At 35.0% G+C, this 21252-nt stretch overlaps 1 protein-coding gene across 3 annotated transcripts in view; it reads left to right on the forward strand.

Annotated features, from left to right (window-relative positions):
* The first annotated feature begins 1652 nt into the window (after positions 1 to 1652).
* The window catches only part of LOC124411590 (zinc finger protein 583-like), a 48974-nt gene continuing 29374 nt past the window's right edge, over positions 1653 to 21252 (forward strand). For 2 of the 3 annotated variants that reach the window (XM_046890804.1, XM_046890805.1), the window contains exons 1-2: positions 1653 to 2188; positions 2614 to 3172. In XM_046890804.1, the coding sequence (XP_046746760.1) occupies positions 2066 to 2188; positions 2614 to 3172 (682 nt within the window). In that variant the 5' untranslated portion in view covers positions 1653 to 2065. The remainder of the gene's footprint in view (positions 2189 to 2613; positions 3173 to 21252) is intronic. The other variant, XM_046890803.1, reaches the window with a different exon arrangement.

The raw sequence follows: 21252 nt of genomic DNA on the forward strand, positions 1-21252 counted from the left end.
TAACGCGATTGTTAATGTTTCATTAATAGTGCACGCTTTGGAATGCTTCCTGCTTCATTCTTAGTTTTAAGGCCTCACTACATGGGCACATCGGGCACTACACCCTTACCGTACTGCTTGGTACAGCTCTGACGTAGTCACGTGGCTGATTTGAACTGACCAATCACATTTTGTAAGAGAGAGATAGGTTCTCATGCTACTATATCTATCCTTGGTAACATCGCCACTTATGGGCCAGGATAGGACAGGCTCCCTCCATCTACTATATGCTCTAAGGTTTAGTAATTTGACGCGGCAGCAGCGTTGCTCATGAATTTGCTGCTCTGCTGTTCGGATGAACGAACTTCAAGCAGGCAAAACTTACGCCGGAAATACCAGTAACTTCTAATGAATTACTGCGTTTCGATATTAGCTCTCAGTGCTGTCAACGATCTTTCATTTCTTTTGCGCTGACGAGTTCGGGGCTGCTCTGCCTCTGTCCTAGGGAGTTTTTAACGATGCCAGCTAATTTTGGAACGCACCCTATAGTGGGTGTATTCCGCCAGGGAACTGTGGCAGTCCAGTAATAGTAAATTTTGCATCTTGTAACTAGCGGCTAGTAATATTTACTGGTCATTAACTGCCAAGGTGTTCCACCGTGCTGGACAGTAAATGAGTGTTATTGTTGTCAGAACTCAGAATAGCGTCTGGAATAAATCCTGAATAAATATATTTTATTGTCATCTTTTACATTTCAAATATAATCATTATCTTTATTGACAATTGTTTTGTGAGAAGTGTTCCGTTTCAATAATTTTCAAAAATCAATCAAGTGACTGAATTCTTACTCAACAAACTTAACGTAATTGACAATTATTGTTGCACGTCAAAATATTGCGGAATTCTACTTAATTTTTATACTCACGAAATTATTATGGATAACGCAGAAGTATATTCATAGTCGCTTTGCATAGTCGTAGATCATTTTTTTACTACATCTAGTAGTAGTGATAGTGATGATGATATGGATGCGACTCGTTATGAAATCCTCTTCAAAAATCAGGTTATACGAAAAATACCTCGAATAGAAAATTTCATGGACACGGTTATTATTCGATACACAAATGTAGAATTTCAGCAACATTTCCGGTACGTATTCAAAATACAAGATGAATCATTATTTTGACATGAAGCAATTTAATATAACATATTTTATTTCGTTATAGCATGAGCCGCACAACTTTTGTGTTTTTTTCGTTTCAGAGTCAGTGATTGTTAATTTCTGTGTGAAATCCATTGTAATTTCAATTTTGATTCTCACCCGAAATTGAAGATCAAATGTATCACTCTTACTGTCCAGCACGGTGGAACACTTTGGCAGTAAATGATCAGTAAATAGTACCAGCCGCCAGTTACAAGATTCAAAATTTACCGTTACTGGACTGCCACAGTTCCCTGGCGGAATACACCTGTCTTAGACACCTGTATGCTCTAAGAATACACCCAGTGTAGATTGTTTGCTAATTTTTTGGGGAATACTGGGGGTTTCCTGAATTTGTTACATCTAGGGATACTAGAGATTTTTGAATACTGACATAGAGACATGTTTTACTCAGGACTTGGCAACAGTGACTGTCAGCTGATTTCGGACCGCACCGCAGCTCTTTGTGGTGTAAACATAGCCCCAACGTTTATGATATCATTAGAAACTCGCTTCCGGGTCGACGGTATTTCAAGTGTAGCTATAACAATGAAACATACTACGTTTCCTACGCGATTGTTTAAATAATTATCTTTGTCTTTCGTTAAAACGAATGTAGTTAAAAGACAAAAATTCATTCTCTGATCGTGAGTAGCAGAATGGACAGTTGGCGTGGTCCGGCAACGTTAAGAGCACCAACAGCGTCTCCGATCGTCTTTTGTTTACAACAGGATTTTCAACGTGTTCGTCTGCTCTAACCGCAAATAATGCGGTTTGCCATGACAGTTTGACAGTTCTCTGGGTCATATAATAACCACTTAAATATCGCCTTAGTTCAATAAACTCTCGTCTAACGTCGAGATCAAGGACTTGATTTCAATAATAATGTCTGGCGTTGACCTGTGTCGACTCTGTGCCGAAGCAAAAGACAAACTTATAGGTATATACGACGCTGAAGGTCAGAAGTTGGGACTCGAGTTGAAGATATTAAAGTGTCTTCAAATTCAGGTACAATATAATCAAAGTGTACTTAGGGTTAGGTGAGGTACTTAGGGTAATAAGGTCGAAGATAGTAACGTCAACGTAACATGTGAGAATGGGAAAAACAACACTATTTTGCAATTGAAGATTGACTTTGCATTATTTTAGTTTTTCAATATTACCGTATATTGTACTTTATTCTTGTTTGCAGAATCTCAGACAATCGTAAAGTTGCAATTTTTGGTTTTTCCTAGCACGCATTGTTGCAATAACCTTACTAACTTCGGTCCTATGCATTCTGGCTACCATCGCTAAGTTAAATCCCAAAAGCCAAGTGTTGCGGGAAAGAACAAAGCAGTATAAACGGCAAGAGTAGAAGTAAATTATACGCATTTTTCTTTTCAAATACCCATTCCTAGTTTGCCATGTTCTGACATGAATTACTTTTACAGGTCGTGATCAATGACAGCTTACCGCTTGGGGTATGCTTAGAGTGTTGTGTGCAGCTCGACAAGTGCAGTGATTTTTTTGAAAAAACTCATCAGGCGCAAAGTTCACTACGCAATTTGATTAGCGAGACAAAATCAGGCGTACAAATGGGGCGCGTCGATTTGGATTACGTCGAAAAGACTATAGGGCTTCCAAAGGAAGAGCAAAGTCAAGAAGAAGGGATGTTAGAGTGTCAATTGTCAGAAAACTACATCGACGATTCAGTCATGTACTTTAATAACGAGCAAAACAATGTTAGTGATAACGATGACCACGATAATAGTGGTGATGGGCATGCAAAGTATAACTCCGAAGAGATGTTGGAACCTGTTAATGAGCAGATTGGTTGCGGGGCTGAAACGAAAAAAAGTTCAAACAAACAAACGAAGAAGAGAACAAAGCGCAAAGCACAGATACACAAACTTGAGGTACTTGAATTAGGTATCACCTCTGATTTAGAAGAAAAATGCAAGGACTTGAACACCAAAATCCAGATCAAGATACCTGATAACTACATGACAGGTATGAATGCAGAAATTTTCCCCAATGCTGAGGGCCAAAGATGGTTTACAGTTGATAACGAATACTTTTTTTGTAACTTTATTGCAAGATGGTCAGATGCTGAGTTTTGATCAAATTATTACATCGATACGCTATGGTTATTCCCCTAAACATGCAAACAAAGAAGATACTAATATTATGAAGAACTTCCATATTAGTTTTCTTTTAATCACACTGTAACTGAAATATTTCGTAGACTTATTTGAAATCAACTCTACTCCCGCAGCTTTCCGTTATTGAAATCAGACGACACAGTGCGACACAGTGTCTGACATGTTGCTTCCGAACAACGACGAAACTCAACCTAGTCAACACAGCTCAAAAGCTGTTCCAATAGCACCTCTCACTATACCAGAGTACGTTTGGCTATGTTGTTGCGTCGCTTTATGCCAGCTTGAAGGAAAGCGCCGAATGTCTTATTTAGTTTGGTCAACTATTTTTTACTAATTCAGAGAAACAAATTCATCTTCTCTCTTCATGGTAATCAATATTATTATTTGTTGATTCAAGTCAATATCAGTGCAGTTTTGAAAAATCAATTATTTAACAATACCAATTTGGTGGAACAAAAGCTGATGCGGTGAGATTGTAGAGAATGATCTAGCTAAACTAACTCATCGCAGATTGAATTCCAATCAACATACTCGATATCTGATCGTTTTATAATGAATAAAAATGGAAAAAACATTATTTGATCACTTATTCATAATCTTTTTTCTTTATTGCTTGGATTTTCAAGGTAATCATATCTCACGATTGTAATACTTAAATAAACATTTGATACGCGTCCATCTCATAATAAACTTACCAAAAGAGTGTTGATTTTCAACTAACAAACTTCTTTGAAAAGTCTTACAATTTAATGATTTACACAGAGGCAAGACTCTCATTAAAATTTGTATCGAATATGTAGAAATAGTTACTTAAAGTTGAGTTACCGGGGCATTTACTGTGTGAAAAAAACCTGGAACATATAGAAGATTGAAGTTCGTAACATTATGTATTCTTTAATCTTACAATGTACTTTTAGCCATTTATCAATACCAATTTGACGTTAAAAATGCATTATTTTTTCGCAAGTTTTGTTACTCTTTCATGAGACTCTCGTAGTTGTATAAATCAGCAAAGGTTTCAAAACCTGAAGATTGCAGAGATCAAGGATTCAGGTATTTAATAAATAAAGCACCGAATAAATCGTTAGTCAAGAACATGTTTATGATCTGTTAAATGGTTATGGAATCACGGCCGTAGCAGAGAAATTATTCTTAGAATTTGTTTTTTTTTTACAAGGGTAACTGTATTCTTTCTTCTTCCATAATGTCACTGATTCCCCGTGACTCATTGAAAATCTGATGTTTTCCTGACTTTTCGGACTTTGTTGACCAGCCACCTTTTATACAGAGAGGAAACGGTGAGAGTTAGCAATCTGAGTGTCTGACTGCGCAAGAGTAAGATAATTGAACTCTGTAGGTCAGCGACAATATTTTCGCCTGCTATACAGGGAAGCCAACTTACTCGAGATGGGTAGTGTATATGAGCTATCAAAAATCTTTCGCATTCCGTGTCAAATTGAGATTATGTTGTTATGATTACTTGAAGTAGTCATTAGTCAACGGTCAGACAGTAATAAAGGTGCTTAACATCTTTGAATCGCCTCATCGAACCCAGTCAAGCAACCACCCCCACCCCAGGGAAACAAACTTTTATTGACACCAAAATTTTGTGCTTTTAATACGCTGTTTTTTTTGCCCAATACACGATTTTTGTGCGCAATTTGTATCGCTGCAACCATCAACTTCCGAGGCGGGGGGGGGGGGGGGGGGGGGGGGGGGTGAGTTGTACCGAACCCAGCACCCATATAAAGGAACGCATTACCTGATGGAAGTTAAACGCATATTAGAATTATTATGTACTCTTTATGTGCTCTCCGAAAACCCGACAGCCAAGTTTGAAAAATCGTCCCTCGCGGCGGAAACAACCCCGACATCTCCCCGAACATCCCCGGAACGTGAAACGTAAGGGAATCAAAGTAGAGTGCGCGTCAGAATTACGTACTTTTTATATGGTCTCTGAAAACCCGACAGTCCAGTCCGAAGTAGCTATTTCACGCTTGCTGAAACCCCCACATTCGGAAACCCGAGTTTTTTAACTCTCGGGTGCTTGTAGGAAAACCCGAGTTTTTTGACAGTTCCCTAGAGTTTTCCGATACTTCCGCCCCGTCTGATTCGAATGAACGACAATTCCTGCCCGGGAATATTTTTCGTGACGTCCCAAAATTCGCAAATATAAGGTGAAATGCTGGAGACTTCCAAAGTTTTACATGCAGTTTAAGTCCATACTCCAACAAGATCGACGATCCTTGTCATTTCTGAGAATGATTCGGCTCGAAACAATTTCTAAATAATCGATGCCTCACATCCTCTGCACAACGTGTCCGAAATGGTCTTCAGTTTCTAAAGAAATTTTGGTAACTAAATTCAATTCTAGCGTAAACACCGAGTAAAATTATTCGGTCGCGTTTACTAGGAGAGACAATGGCAACGCGACGTTCTATGACAAGTTCAAATTTTTTTCCATTCTTACAGTTCAAAAGTAGTATTGGTACATCTATCGATGGATCAAACTCGTGGGTTTAGTGTTTTGATTCGACGAAAAAAATAAAATAAAATTTGCATCACATTCTCGCGGGTGGCAGGCTATTTTCCGTTGGTCGTACAATTTTTGTGCATTTTTTCAGATTTTGAAAAATGGTCGTTTTTTCGGTTAAAAAAAAATGGTAACTCAGAAACGGTTGTTTCAAAAAATCTGAAAAAATCAGAAAAAATCAGAAAAATGTTTCAGAGCAATGACAACAACAGAAAGAATCACGAAGAAAATAAAAAATATTGTGGTCTGGAGGCTAGCTGTATTGACGTGGACAGCCTAATATACAAGTGAAAACAACCGGTTGGTGTGACTGTTTCACGGAGCTAGTAAAGGAGCTTCGGGAAGCGTCAAAATGACTCGGAATTAATCGCCTTCGGTACACCGCCCGTGCGAATTGAATGCTCCACCCCAAAAGGGCGATACCACCCTGGAATCAAACAATCGGTGCAACGCTTCGACGGAATAAGTTGAAGTTCCGCGTCAAAATCACTTTAAAATCATCGGGTCTCGGTACACTACCTGTGGGAAGTAAATGTTCCACCTATAAGTGGGGGAACCACTCCTGACCTAAAAAAATCGGTTTAACTGTTTGACTGAAAAAGTTACAGGGTTCCTAGAGGCGTTAAAATTACTCGAGAATTAGAGGCTCATCGTACGTTGCCCGTGCGAAACAAATTCTCCATGCCCAAGGGGGGGGGGGAGGGGGGGGGGGGGGTCCTATTTGTTACATGAGAAAGAACACTTACGTCTTTTTGAGGTGTTATATGTATACTTTATTAATTTCAGATTCTGAGTTCAAGATTTTCTTATACATGAGAGATAGATTGTACACTTGTATCCTCGATAACCGTCTCTACGAACTAGAAGGTGCTGCCACCTATATATGTACGATGAGGCGTTCCACGCCAAATCGGATGGTTTGAAAAATGTCGATGTTCGATTTCCCTAATTTTTTTGATATTTTTTAGCACGCCTCAGAAGAGCCTATCTGGTAAATTTTTAGATATTTTTGATTACTTTAAAAAAAAAGACATATAATTTTTAAAATAATCCCTTTTTTTTTGTTTTTTGTCCGTAACTTTCTTAATAATGGTCCAAATTTCAGTATTTTTTTAAATTGTTAATTTTCAGATGGCCCTTAGAGAAAAAAATACGATAAAAATATTCAAAGTATTTTCGATTGAGATTTTTGAGTTTACAGTTTTAAAACGTATTTTGAAAGTGAGTGTATCTTTGGTTTTTTTTATTTCAAACGAATATACTTTCAACAACCTTTAACAACCGGACCGGTCGTGGGTCCTACATAATTACTTTTTTTTTCGTTTTTTTTAAATTTCATGTTATCAATGCTATTTTTGATTGCAAAGTATTTTTTGATTTAAATAATAGTATCTTTATGAATTTCTATTGAATCATTCCAAAAATATATAAGTATATTGACTAAGGAGTATTCTAGTTCAGAAAATATTCGTTTGTGTAAAATTCTTAAGAGAACACGAAAATAAATAAAAACGTTTGTTATAGGTAATTGTTTATAAATAGACTTAACGTTTACTTATTGATTTTGAACACGTATTGACAGTTAAAAAATATAAAAATTAATTTGAAATAAACAAAAAACTAGTATGTAGTGACGAAAATCGGTGCTTATAATGATTTTTAATAAAGAATTTTTTTTTCGATTTTTCAAAAATCGAAATTAATAGTAATTATACAGGGCCCACGACCGAACCAGTCTTAAAAGTTGTTAAAAAAATAGTAGTTTGAAAGTAAAAAATTTCAAAAAAATCGAAAGATACACTCACTTTCAAAAATACGATCTCAAACCTTAAACTCAAAAATCTTGATCAAAAAACTTTTGAATATTCTTATATTTTTTCTGTAAAGAACATCTAGAAACAAAGAATTGAAGGAAAAAAAAATGAATTTGGACTATTATTATGAATGTTATAAACAATTAATTGAAAAAATCTCAAAATTTACCAGAACGGCTCTTTTGAAGGGTACTAAAAACGTAAAAACATTGAGCAAATCAAAAATCAAAATTTTTCAAACAATCTGATTTGGCGTGGAACGCTCCATTTATATATGTATATATTATATACATTTCGGCAGATCTATTATTTTTCACGAAAAAGTTGCGGGGGTGAGTCACCGATTTGCCGATTTTTTTTTCGAAAGTAGATTGAAAAAAAAGGTAATCCTGAAAAGTAAAGCTCGATATGCTTAAATCCGGCCGCTGGAGAATTTTTTGTCATTTGAAAAAGTCAATTTTTAAGTCATTTAAAAAAATGTATAACTCAGTTTCTATACGACTGAGAGATTCCAACCAAATGGCATCCTTCTCTGTCAACTTTGTATTTCAAGAAAAAAATAGTTGGTCAGTTTAAACTCGTATACGGGTTAGCTGGGAGCTCCCAACTGAACTGCTATTTTAATAAATTTTTTCTTATTTCTCAAAGGCACTCAAATCTACATTTTTGGAAATCAAAGGATGGTTGACGACATATTTTTCAATCAGGTATATTCGGATGATATGTGCCCTATTTATGTCTACCGCTACCATTTCACCGAGATGTCGTCCCATAAAGTAGGTCAATTTTTGAGAAGACGCTGTTTTTTAATACCTAGAACTTTTTTCTCGAAAACTCGAAATCGTATGAAAATTTCGCGGATTATACTTTATTATATCCCTAAACAACCCTGGAAATTTCAAGTTTGGAATAGAACTGGTTTTCGAGCTATGAATTTTTGAAAATGTCAAATTTTCCCTCTAATATGACATTTTTTGTGGTTCTCCTGATAAATTAAAACCTTTCAAAAATAAGTAATAGAATCGATAGAAAAATTGCAACGACAGAACATCGCATTTTCTCTCAATTGATATTTTCTCTATTTTATTATTATAAACATTGTATATTTTTATCAACAAATTAAGAATTTTTCATAAATAGTATTAGATTCTGGAAATAATTATTATGAACAATATTTTACCACGGATAAAAATGAATAGAAAGGTTAAATGGGAAAAACGTCAAAACGAAAGGAAAGTATTGTTACGAAAATCGTTAGTACAAGTAGCTTAAAGTTAATTTACTTAGTCAAAGGATAAAAACTATTTCTGTAGATCATAATGCTTAGTATAAATTGAAATCAATGAGTTTCACACATAAGATCATTGTTTTGTAAGTGTTTAACAATAAATATGAATGCAAATTTTGACGAAAAACTAGGTTTCATTGACAAAAAGTAGCTCAACTTTTTGATTCGATCAAAAGTTACTTTTGTAGAGACTTTAATTCCCTACAAAATTACACCTTGATCTTTTTTTGATCGATCATATTTAATGAGTTTAGAACATAAAGTTGGGACGAAATTTTTTTTTCGAAAAATTCTTATTTCCGCGAGTGCTAACTCAAAAATAGACATATCGAGTTGAAACTTTACTAGAATTTGTTTTTTGCGAGAGACAACTTTATTTTCGTATGGGACCGAAAAGTCGCTTTATTTGGCACAGTCTAATCTATGTATATATATATATATATATATAATATATATATATATATATGTATAGAAATGTGAATTTCGTCGCAGAGGCACAATTTGACTGTGTCTGTGAGATATTATAGACAGTTACGTGTGTAAGACTGAGAGTGTAACTCGGTATCACTACTCAAGCCTGTTGGACGGACGCGGCCCTCCAAGGAGGATATGAAGAGGTCATATCGAAATTACATTTTTCCAGCAAAATGGAGGGCCGCGTCCGTCCAACAGGCTTGAGTAGTGATACCGAGTTACACTCTCAGTCTTACACACATAACTGTCTATAACATCTCACAGACACAGTCAAATTGTGCCTCTGCGACGAAATTCACATTTCTATATACAATACGGCACACGAAAACAAACATTTCGAATACAGGTTGATGAGAGAAATTAATGACACTGGTGTCAGGGCGGCTAGGTGGTCTAGTGGAGTAAATCTCCGGCAAAGCATCTCTAGATACCAGGTTCGATTCCTGGCTCCGTCGTTAACTTTTCGAGTCAACCAATTAATATTCGAAATTACATTTATATATGTATAGGTATATTAGGATGATTCAAAATAAAATAATAAAAAAAATTTTTTCGTTGTAAGGCTTAAAAGTTTCACTTAGGTAAAAAAGTAAGCCTGTAAAAATTTGAGCTTTTAATACTAATATTAAATGCATGGCACTTTTCTATTTTCCCTAAGAACAACACGGGAAAAATGGTTCTTGCTCCTTCTGATTTTAATAACTAGCTAACGACGCGTTATACTGGAAATTCACTGACACACTTTTGTAGGGAATTGAACGCTCTACAAAAAAGGTCTGTTGTCATTTTTTGATAAATCCACTTTTTTAAAAAGTTATTTAGGATCAAAAATTTACCCCTACAATTTTTGAAAGAATAGATTTATCAAAAAAATGACAAGAGACCTTTTTTGTAGAGCGTTCAATTTCCTGCAAAAAAGTTTCCGTGAATTTTTTGCACAACAAGTCATTGGCTAGTTATAAAAATCACAAGGAGCAAAAACCATTTTTCCCGCGTTTTTCTTATGGAAAATACAGAAATGCGATGCGGAGGATCTTAATATTAATACACATTAACAACTCAAATTTTTACAGGCTTACTTTTACACCTAGATGAAACTTTTAACCCTTTTGACGCGAAAAAAAACTTAATTATTTGTTTTGAATCACCCTGATATGTATATATGTATATTCTATATTAGACTGTATCAAAAAAATTGACTATTTTTTTTTAATGGTATTCTGAAAATATTGTTCAAGATGACGGAAAAGAAATACCATAAAAATTTCAGATTCTAATATTGATATTTAGAGGTGCCTCATCGCGATTTTCTACTTACTATAAGAATAACATGGCAAAAATGGTTCTTGCTCCTTGCGATTATTATAACTAGCTAATGACGCGTCGTACAGAAAATTCATAAACATGTTTTTGTAGGAAATTGAACGTTCTATAAAAAAGGTCTCTTGTCGTTTTACGATAAATCTACTCCTTCAAAAGTTATTTGAGGTCCTTTGCTGATGTTTGACCTCAAATAACTTTTGAAGGAGTAGACTTATCGTAAAATGACAAGAGACCTTTCTTGTAGAACCTTCAATTTTCTACAAAAACATGTTTATGAATTTTCTGTACGACGCGTCATTAGCTAGTTATAATAATCGCAAGGAGCAAGAACCATTTTTGCCATGTTATTCTTATAGAAAGTAGAAAATCGCGATGAGGCACCTCTAAATATCAATATTAAAATCTGAAATTTTTATGGTATTTCTGTTCCGTTATCTTGAACAATATTTTCAGTATACCATAAAAAAAAAAAATAGTCAATTTTTTTGATACAGTCTAATATATATATTAGGTTGAGCCAAAAGAAATATTTTTTTTTCTTCAGTCGCCGTGAAAATATCGTTCAAGATGGTAAAAAACAAATTCTGTGAAAGTTTGAGCTCTTAGTATTAATATTGAGAGGTACCTCATCGCAATTTTTGATTTCCCATTTAAATAACACGGGAAATTTTTCTGTCTTATTTCGAAGTTTATTGCGTTCTAACAAATGAGCAACTTGTAGATATCAATACATATTCTTGTAGGAAATTGAACGATCTACCAAAAGGTCTCATGTGATTTTTCGCCAAGTTGACTCGTTTAAAAGTTATTGAAGGTTAAAGTTCAACCTTAAATGGTATACGATGACTTATACAATTTTTTTTACATTTCATCACGAAATAATGGCCCAAAAACATAAAACGTTTTACGAAATAGTAATAATCGTAAGGAAAATCGATTTTTCTTTTCAAAACATCGAACTTTTTACACTTGATGAACTCAACGAAAAATATGATGTTTTATGTTTTTGAGCCATTATTTCGTGATGAAATATAAAAAAATTGCAGAAGTCGTCGTATACCATTTGAGGTTGAACTTGAACCTTGAATAACTTTTAAACGAGTCGACTTGGCGAAAAATCATCTTTAACCTTTTTTGTAGATCGTTCAATTTCCTACAAGACCATGTATTGATTTCTACAACTTGTTCATTCGTTAGAACGTGATAAAATTCCAATTAAAAAATTTCCCGTGTTATTTAAATGGGAAATCAAAAATACTGATGAGGTATCTCTTAATATTAATATTAAGACCTCAAACTTTGACAGAATTTGTTTTTCATCATCTTGAAAGATATTTTCACGGTAACTAGAGAAATAAAACTTTTTTTCATATATACAATATACATATACATATGTGTATATAAGGGTGATCGTTAATTGGGGTCAAAATTAATTTTACCCTTTTCGCGCCCTAAATCGGTTCGAAATACAAAAAATTTAATGCTGTAATTTTTTCAGATTAAAAAAAAAATATTTAACCCTTGACCACGAGAATTGACGTTGTCCATTCAAAATACATGGGTTTTCCTGCGTTTGCAGTCACTATTTTACTGTGGGCCTGAATATGTTTGTGAAATCTTGAAATTTTCATAAATTAGTTTACAAGCATGCTGCTACATGGAAAAAATTTCCCCAACCCCTGCCCTCAAAATGTTGTATAACATCACCATAATAATCATAATTTTTTTTTGCTTCCTCGTTTTTTTATAAATGTATTTAAAATAAAATTATTTTATAAACGAGTTACAAATTCTTAAGTATTGTCTCCTTTTTTGCGTCTGGCTGATTTTTTCGATGTTCACTTCCAATTTGTAAAATGAATTGTTTTTGTTGTTCTTTACGTGTGAGTATTTCATTTCGATCGGTGAACAGTGTTTACCGATGCTCACACAGAACGAACAACAAAAACAATTGATTTTACACACAATTTAGGCCCACAGTAAAACAGTGACTGCAAACGCAGGAAAACCCATGTATTTTAAATGGAAAACTTCAACCCCCATGGTCAAGGGTTAAACATTTTTGTAAAAATCTGAAAAAATTACAGCGTTACTTTTTACGTATTTCTCGCCCCCATTGAGGGGGCAGAAAGGGTAAAATTAATTTTTACCACAAATAACGACCACCCTAATATATATATAATATATATATTGTGACGCGGATTTTCGCTAGTTCTGGGTCGCCCGGAGAAGTTTACCAGACCTTACCGTGCTTACAACGCAATTGGCACCCGCGATGATTTCTGAAATGGTTTGACCTTACGAAAGATACCGCTAAATTTTGTTGGGCGCCTGGCGTGGTCAACACGCCTCTCAATCGTCAGCTGCGCTAATCCTCGGCTATATCCTTGTTCACCTGCTAGCTCAGTACCGCGGAGAGGAGAAGGGTAATTTCGCGGGGAGAAAAAACGGACACTTGACACTTGATAAACTTTAACAAAATGGGACAATATACTATATTTTGCAATCGAAACAATACAAAAGAAAGAAACAAAATACTTAACGTGCTCGTCGCGACTTCGAGAACAGCATAATAATAATAATAATAATAATAATAATAATAATAATATGGGGAAAAAACGCTCAAATAAATCTGACGTCCAATTGTGCTAGTCACACTCTCAACATCACATCAAACTCCGAAACGAAATAAAACAAAACAATACCGTTCGAACGCGCTAGCCGCGATCACTCTTAATTCCTACTCCGGCGCTATTCGCCAAACTCAACAAAAGAAAATAAAACCGCGACTAAGCCCCGTGCAGTGGAATTTGACTGAACGGACGCTACTCAAAACCGTTTTCCTCATACAAAGTTACTCTACGCGCAATCGCGGAAGACAAGCTACGGCCATCAAACAGGGAAATCGGCAAACGAATTTCGAGCACCTTGATAACGCAAGCTCAAAATGGCCAACTGTCAGTCGGTGTGCCGGTCTAAATCACTCTCGAAATTTGTTCGCAAGAAGGAAATTAGCGCTTACCGCTTTGCAGCTACACCCAGAAATCTCCAACTCAAATTTCGGACCTTAATTCCGCTGATCGTTAACAGCAAAACACAACAAACTTTACTTTCCATCTAGCCTCTAAGCTCAAATCTCAAATTTCTATCTTTCCTAAACTAGCGCCAGGACTCAAGTGTCGCGTTTCGCTACGCGGAGTCGAAATCCGGACGTAGGCGCTATCAATCGCAAAAAACCCTCCAGATCTTATTGGCTCTCAAATTACGAAATTCTTAAATTCTAGCTTATCGCTACGTAAATTTCCGCTGTCGCGGGACGCTAATTGGCTGCCGGGCTCGCCGGTGTTCCATCGTTCGGCTTTGACGTGGTGACGGCTTCGCGAGGCTCATGATGTCGGTGTAGTGGGGAGGCTACGGTTTCCCTCGTGGCAGAGATCTACGTTGCGTCGTCGCTCTCTCCGTAGCCTCGCGTGAGGTGCTTCGCTCGCAGTATAGCCTCGCTCTCGTCGATCCTCCGTTGAAAGTCCCCGCTACTGCTGTCGCAAGACGCTGTCGAATTCGCAGCCGACTCCCTGCCTAGTCCGCATATACTCGAAACGGAAATGGACAAAAATCCTGAAATACGATATTCGCTAGCCTGTAACGTGTCCTCTCTCGGCGTTTCGGAAGCGTGACCCTTGTCCTGGCGCTTTTTTCGTAATTATAGCCGATTAGGTACTGTCGTGAAATCCCTACTTTTGGGTTCCGTCTGGAGTTCAGGGAGCCGTTTGTAACGCGCATTAAAAATGCTACGTGACAATTTTCCAAACTAACAGAAGACATCTCTTACATCTTATAATTTTTTAAGTTAGCTGGGGTCTTAGGAACTCTACGATCAATAGTCATTTTGTGGAAAGATAAGAATGTAGCCAAGATATTTGACTGAATGGACTTTATATTGGACTTCGTTTTATTAAACTTCACACTCAAGTGCCCAGCTCGATTAACAGTTCTTTTAACTATCTTATCGCGAGATTCTGGTGTCTTTGGTGCAATCGAGTATATCGTCAAAATAGGCTGTAACCCGAGGGGCTATTCACTTGTGAAATCGCTTGTACACTGCCCACTGAAATCGATTCAAAGTCTTTTTCGAATCGGTTGAAATCAGCCGAAGCCATATAAAATCATAAAGTTTTCTGCGAAATCGCTGGAAGTCGGCTAAACTCATTGGAAATCGCATGAAATCGCACGAAATTCCATAGTTTATAACATAATTAAGCATAAAGCTTGAAAAAAAAAATTTCAAAGTTTGTTTTTATGAAAAAAATGGTATAAATTAAATAAATAATTAGGTCAGATCTTTAATTTTGGGCTCAATTTATTCTTTACTTGATAAAGAACAATTAAGTCTTAGCTTTTTTCAGCCCATCTCCATTAGTTTATAAGATATAATAAGTTTAAACATTAAAAACCAAGTGAGACTGATGAAGTAAAGGAGAAAAGAATTTTTAAAATGCGATAAAAAATATAAATAAATTTTTCTCATAAAGAAGCAATACTTGGTTGTTTTTGTTTCATTGTGTAGAAAAAGAAAAAAAATATAATAAAAAAATTTAATTGTTTATAACGAATTGTTTATTGAAAAAACAATGAAAATTTGAATAAAAACAGATTTTTTTTTTCAGTTATTAAAGAACAAGATAAATCATGATTTTTAACAAAAAAATGATTCTAATATTGAATACAAGTGGTAGAAAAAAATTGTTATTTAACAAAACTATTTTTAAGCTACAAAATTTTTTTTTTAAGAAACGATTTTTTTTTTAAATCATTATTTGTATCATAGATTGAAATTCCATAAAAAAAAATTTCAATTATCTTATAAACAACTCATTTGTTTATAACAATTTCTTAAACAATAGGAGATGAAAATTTGAAAAAATTATTTCTATGCAGCTTCTGATAACGAAGAAACGGATCATCAATAATATTGAGAAAAAAAAAAAATTTCGATGATTAATTGAAGTTTTTAATTTTGCAACAATGAAAATTAGTAATAAAAAACTGAAAAATCAAAATTTTCTAATTTTTCCAACGGGGATCTATTCTGAAGCCTTTGAAGAATAGCTCCAAGAAAGGAAAAAAATTTGAGGTTTGTAGTTTAACAATTATCGCATTTGCAATGTTAACATTCAAGCTACATAAAATTGTTCATTAACTAATGCATAACTAATTGAAAAATTGAGATAAAAAATTTTTTCAGGCGGATTATTGTTCATTTATCTATCCAGTAAGCACCTGAATTTTTTTATTTTTTAAATTTTATATTTAATATGTTAAAATAATTTTTATTAATAAAGTGTCCGAAGTGGGCGCGGCTTACGCAGGTCAGAGCACCCGTTTTCGGCCCTATTTTCATCCCTCTGGGAAAATTATAAATATTGGTCCTACAGTTCCGGGAGTCGGGACTTTTTTTTAGGAAATTTCATCCTTTTTTTGAATCTTTTTTCAGATTTGAAATATTTCGAACAGTTTTTGAGAAATAATCATAAAACCAAACCCCCTTTTTTCAGTTAATTGTTTATAACTTTTGCAATTTTTGCGAGCGGCCCTTGGATTTTTTCAAAAACTTTCTACATGCGATTCCGAATCGAATGACACCTCAACCATATTTTTAGGAGAGAGAGAAAAAGTTTTGACCTAAAAAGCACTTGTTGACTAGACTAGTATACCTAATTGCTAAGAGATTCTAAGGCTTGGGGTTTTTCCTAATTTAACGACAGAAACTACCAACAAGAACTGCTTTTCTTGTATTTTTATGTTGATGGAATTTTGATAACTTGGGAGATTTTTCGACATTTCAGATATTTTTACCTAGATTTCATTACTTTTTTCAAGTACACGGCAATGATACTGCTGTACCGAAGTAAGCAATAAACTAATTATCACTAGGAGTTCGGTTACGAAGCCCGAGGAGGCCAGATGTGTAGTGCAAATGTGGAAGTAAATATAGCATCCACGTCCAACGAAAAATAGAAAACGTGTCGGGACACAGAACAGGAAAGTGAAATAATAGAATAGAAAAATCAAGACTGAAATAAAAACAATGTAGTAAAAACAAGAAGAGTGAAAAATAAGACTCAGTTAGGATATAGGTTAGAAAAGATAGAAAAAACACGTGATAGATCAGAAAGATCGAACAAAAAAAGTATGGATGATGTGCGAAATCCAAGTGATGAAGATCTCAATCAAACAATAAACGAAAGAGAAAACAAAAAAGAAGAAACATTTAATAAAAAGACTGGTGAATTAACGTCAAGAGTCAACTCAATGGATTTTTTTGAAGAAACATCGAGGTGGACGAACAGCGACAAGACCAGAGAGCCGAAGCTACATATAAACAAGAAAAGGGTGAGAAGCTCAGGACAACAAGAGGTGGCAAACAAAGAAGCCAGGACACTCAGTGAAAAATTAAAACTGGAAATGGATACAAATACAGGAAATATATGAAAAATACTGAAGAGTCTGAAGACAGAAATTGTAAGGTCGACAAATAATAACATAGAAGAAAACTGTAAAAAGCAGGAATTATACTGGAGACAATAACAAAATTTTAACAGTGAATAGAAAGAAAAAATGGGAAAACGTTGGCAAAAGATGGAAGAAATAAAAGGAAAAACAGAAAGAGACAAAAAAGAGCTAAATTAAAAACTTGAGAATATGTTAAAAGATATGGATGCGGGATTAAACGTGATGAAGGAACAAATCACATCTATGAGCATGGTAAGAACGACGGAGATAGAAGCATACATTGATAACTCAAAAATCCAGAACGGAATGAAGAAGAAGGAGCAAGATATAGGAGAAAAGCTGAATGGAAAACATGAAGCAAATAAACAAAGCGATAAGCGAAGAGAAGCAAAAATTAAAAACACACAACAAAGAAATGGAAACAAAACAAATGAAGAAGAAAAGAAAGATGTGAAAACAAAGTGGATAGTTGAAGAAACAGAGAGAGAAAGAAAAAAGAAAATACAACCGTAACAGGACCTGAGGAGGAATACAGACACAAGAAAAAGATAGAAGAATGGATGCAGAGGAAATTGAATACAGTGGTAAGAATAAGGAAAATATGGAGAGTAAGAGGAATAGAAGATGGAATAGGAGGGCTGCTAGAAAGCATAGAAGAGAAGGAAAATATCACGAAGAGAAAATGAAACCTAAAAAAATAATATATATATATACGTTAATAATGATCTGACGTGCCAGGAGAGACAAACTAAGAAAACCGTGATAGAAATGTGCAAAAAATCGGAAAGACAGGGAAAGATCTGCAAAGTAGGATACAATAAAGTAATAGTACAAGAAGAAACAATGTAGTGCAACGAAAGACAAGAAACCTGGTTTCGGAGATAAGAAAAGTGAAAAAATAAGATAAAAGTAGCGTTCTGGAACGTAGCAGGAATAAAAAAAATAGATAGGGATTCGATAGAATTAACACAAATAGACATAATTAACTTAACAAAAACATGCCTAGACGAGAAAGAGAATAAATAAATAGAGAAAAAGCTACAAACTCATGAAACAAAAGTAATCGGAGTAAGAAGAGAAAGCAAGAGAGGAAGACTCAAAGAAGGAGTGATAACAGCAGTAAAGGAAAGAAAAGAAAATGAAAATGTAAAAACGAAAGAAATAACAGAAGAAGTAATGAAAACTGAATAAGAAATAAATAAGAAAAAATTGACAATAACAATTGCACCTATAAAAGACAAAAAGCAAAAAAAGTACGAGGAAATAACAAAAATAATAGAGAAACATACAAGTGATTACATAATAACAGGCAGAGACTTCAACGCCAGAATAGGAGAAACAGGCGAAAAATCGGAAAAAATGGAGAAATTGCAAAAAGAAGGTCAAAGGCCAAAATAATCAACGAAGAGGGAAGTCGTCTTACAAACTGGTTAGAAGAAAATAGAATGCATATATCATAAATTGGGACATAAAGGGAGACAAAGAAGGAAGACGAAGGAAGAAGAGCACGTCCATTGGACCAACAGGGAATACAGTAATAGATAGCATCGTAATAAAGAACGAAACAGAAGAGATATTGGAAGAAATAGAAATAACAAATAATACAGAATCAGATTACCAGATATTAAGAGTACAGCCGAAAAAGGGAAAAGAAGGAAGAAGCAACAAAGATGAAGAGGAAAAAGAATACGTAAGCTGGAAAGACGTCTCTTAAGCTGGAATAACCACTTCATCAAAATCGAAAATGACTTATATGGGGATTTAGTGCTCTTTAGTTGCTAATTTGTTCCCAAAATTTTGAACTTGTTGCTCCAGTAGTTTCGCCGGAATTGAGAGCAATTTCAAATTTAAAATAAGTTAAAAAAGCCAGGCCAACAAATGACTTGACACCGAAAAAAATATATCAGAATTTGTTGCTAATTAGTTGCTCAATCATCAGATTCATTTCTTACCGAAATAATCCACCCCTGGTTCAAAGACCACTCCCGTGTCGTCAGCGTACGACCAATCCACTTGAAATATAATAAAATGGACAGCATATTTTGTTTTCAATGAGTGAATGAATTCAATGCATTGACGTACATTCATCATAATAACTCGTTTTTTTCAAATATTGGTCAAGACGTTATTGCTTAATACGATCCGTGTGGAATTGAAGAAATATCCTACAGATCATCCTTATTTAAAATCTTTCACGTCCATCAGAAAATATTCAAATTTCTTTTCACCACTATATTATAATTAACTCCCCGCTACTCTATTTCTAGAGAAAATAAGAAGTTGTTATAGCCACCCCGAAAATGAAAAGTTGAATTTTTACAAGATCTCGACGTTTTAAAATCCGGAGAATCGCCTACGATCAGTTTCAGATGGACACTGTGTGTGTGAATCCGACGATATCTGGACAACGAGTTACCGGATTTTAATGATTTTGGTCTCAATGAACGTGGTTTGTAACAAATTTAGAACTGATTTCATCGGTTCGGTACTTTTCGATTTATTTGAATAACAAACCTCTAAAAAAACAGAATGAAAGTGATGATATCCTTCGACGAATGAACGGGTTTGACAATGAATGAAAATTAGTGCCACAAGATTTTTTTGGATTGATAATTACGAATCAAAATACCAAAAAAAAACATTTAAAAACCGGTCGAAGCATTGGCCAAATATGCAATGCACGGCATTGGTTGTGACCGTTTCATCTACATTTCTGGACCAGCCACTAAACTCACGTATACAGATCTTATCCACGAAAACATTCTGCGACTGTGTTTATTGACGCAACGGGATCTATTGTTAAACGAGTCGAAAGAGCTGACAGAACCAAATCAAAACACATTTTCCTCTATCAAGTCGTCATCAACAGTAATATGGGCTAATTTTCCGTAGCTCAAATGTTGTCTAAAAGTGACGATAGAATTTCGATTGTATTTTGACTTTTCAAATGGGTGAAATCTCGTGCACCGCAACCCAAAAAAACTGTCTGCGATGCCTCAAAAGCATTGCTCAATTCCGTACAAATTGCTTTCGCAGTAGACTGCATGAGTGATGACTATGCTAATGCGTATACAGGATCTATTCTATCATGTTGTTATGTACGCATTGACGTCGCACATTATATAAAAACATATGCGACTTTCCTGAAATCTGTCACCAAACGAGTAGTAAGAGTAAACTAATGAGAGTATGTGCTTTGCAAACTGCATTGGATATATTAAAGTCTATCCTTGTCGTTGCCCGAAGTGAAACAGAGGGTCATTTGCCATGTGGATCTCCAACTGCATGTGAAAGACACAAACAAAAGCTTCGATCGTACATGCTTGATGACGGTATACGTAGGCATACACTGAATCCCTTTCAGAATTACAACTGCAAATCAGTTGGTACTCACTAATGAAGATTTAGAACGTAAAATTGCTAGGCTCATAAGGCGCACAAGTGTAAACTGCCATGGAAGGAACATATTTGTATCATACTACATACCGTGACGGTAACGATCTATATTATTGAAGAGTGCCCCAAAACAAAAGATTTCACTGACAACTCTAACCGAGTTGTTCATCCGAATTTGTAATTTTTTTAATAATTACGAAAATCGAAACTGCGCACGGACTTACCGTCTTTACGGCGCGCTAAAAGTCGTCATTTTTGTCGGAAAAAAAAAATAAAAAAATTTCATTGCAGGTATTAACATGCTCTACAAGTTTTATACTAGACATTTTTTTTCGATATCTATCATGAGAAAAACAACAGTAAAAAACAAGTTGAATTTTTTACTTTCTCATTCGATATCTCAACAACGATAAACGGTAGGTGTACAATCTATATGACCTAAATTGTAGAGCGTAAAAAAGGTGACAAAAATACATTCTATCGCAATTTTCGTATCTCGACGGAGAGCCGAGTTATTGCAACAAAATACGATTTAACCCTTTTTCCAAGATGGCTGAGAATGCACGTAGAAAATCTTCGTCTGTCACAAA

The sequence above is a fragment of the Diprion similis genome, chromosome 10 (assembly GCF_021155765.1).
Source record: "Diprion similis isolate iyDipSimi1 chromosome 10, iyDipSimi1.1, whole genome shotgun sequence".
Classification (NCBI taxonomy): Eukaryota; Metazoa; Arthropoda; class Insecta; order Hymenoptera; family Diprionidae; genus Diprion; species Diprion similis.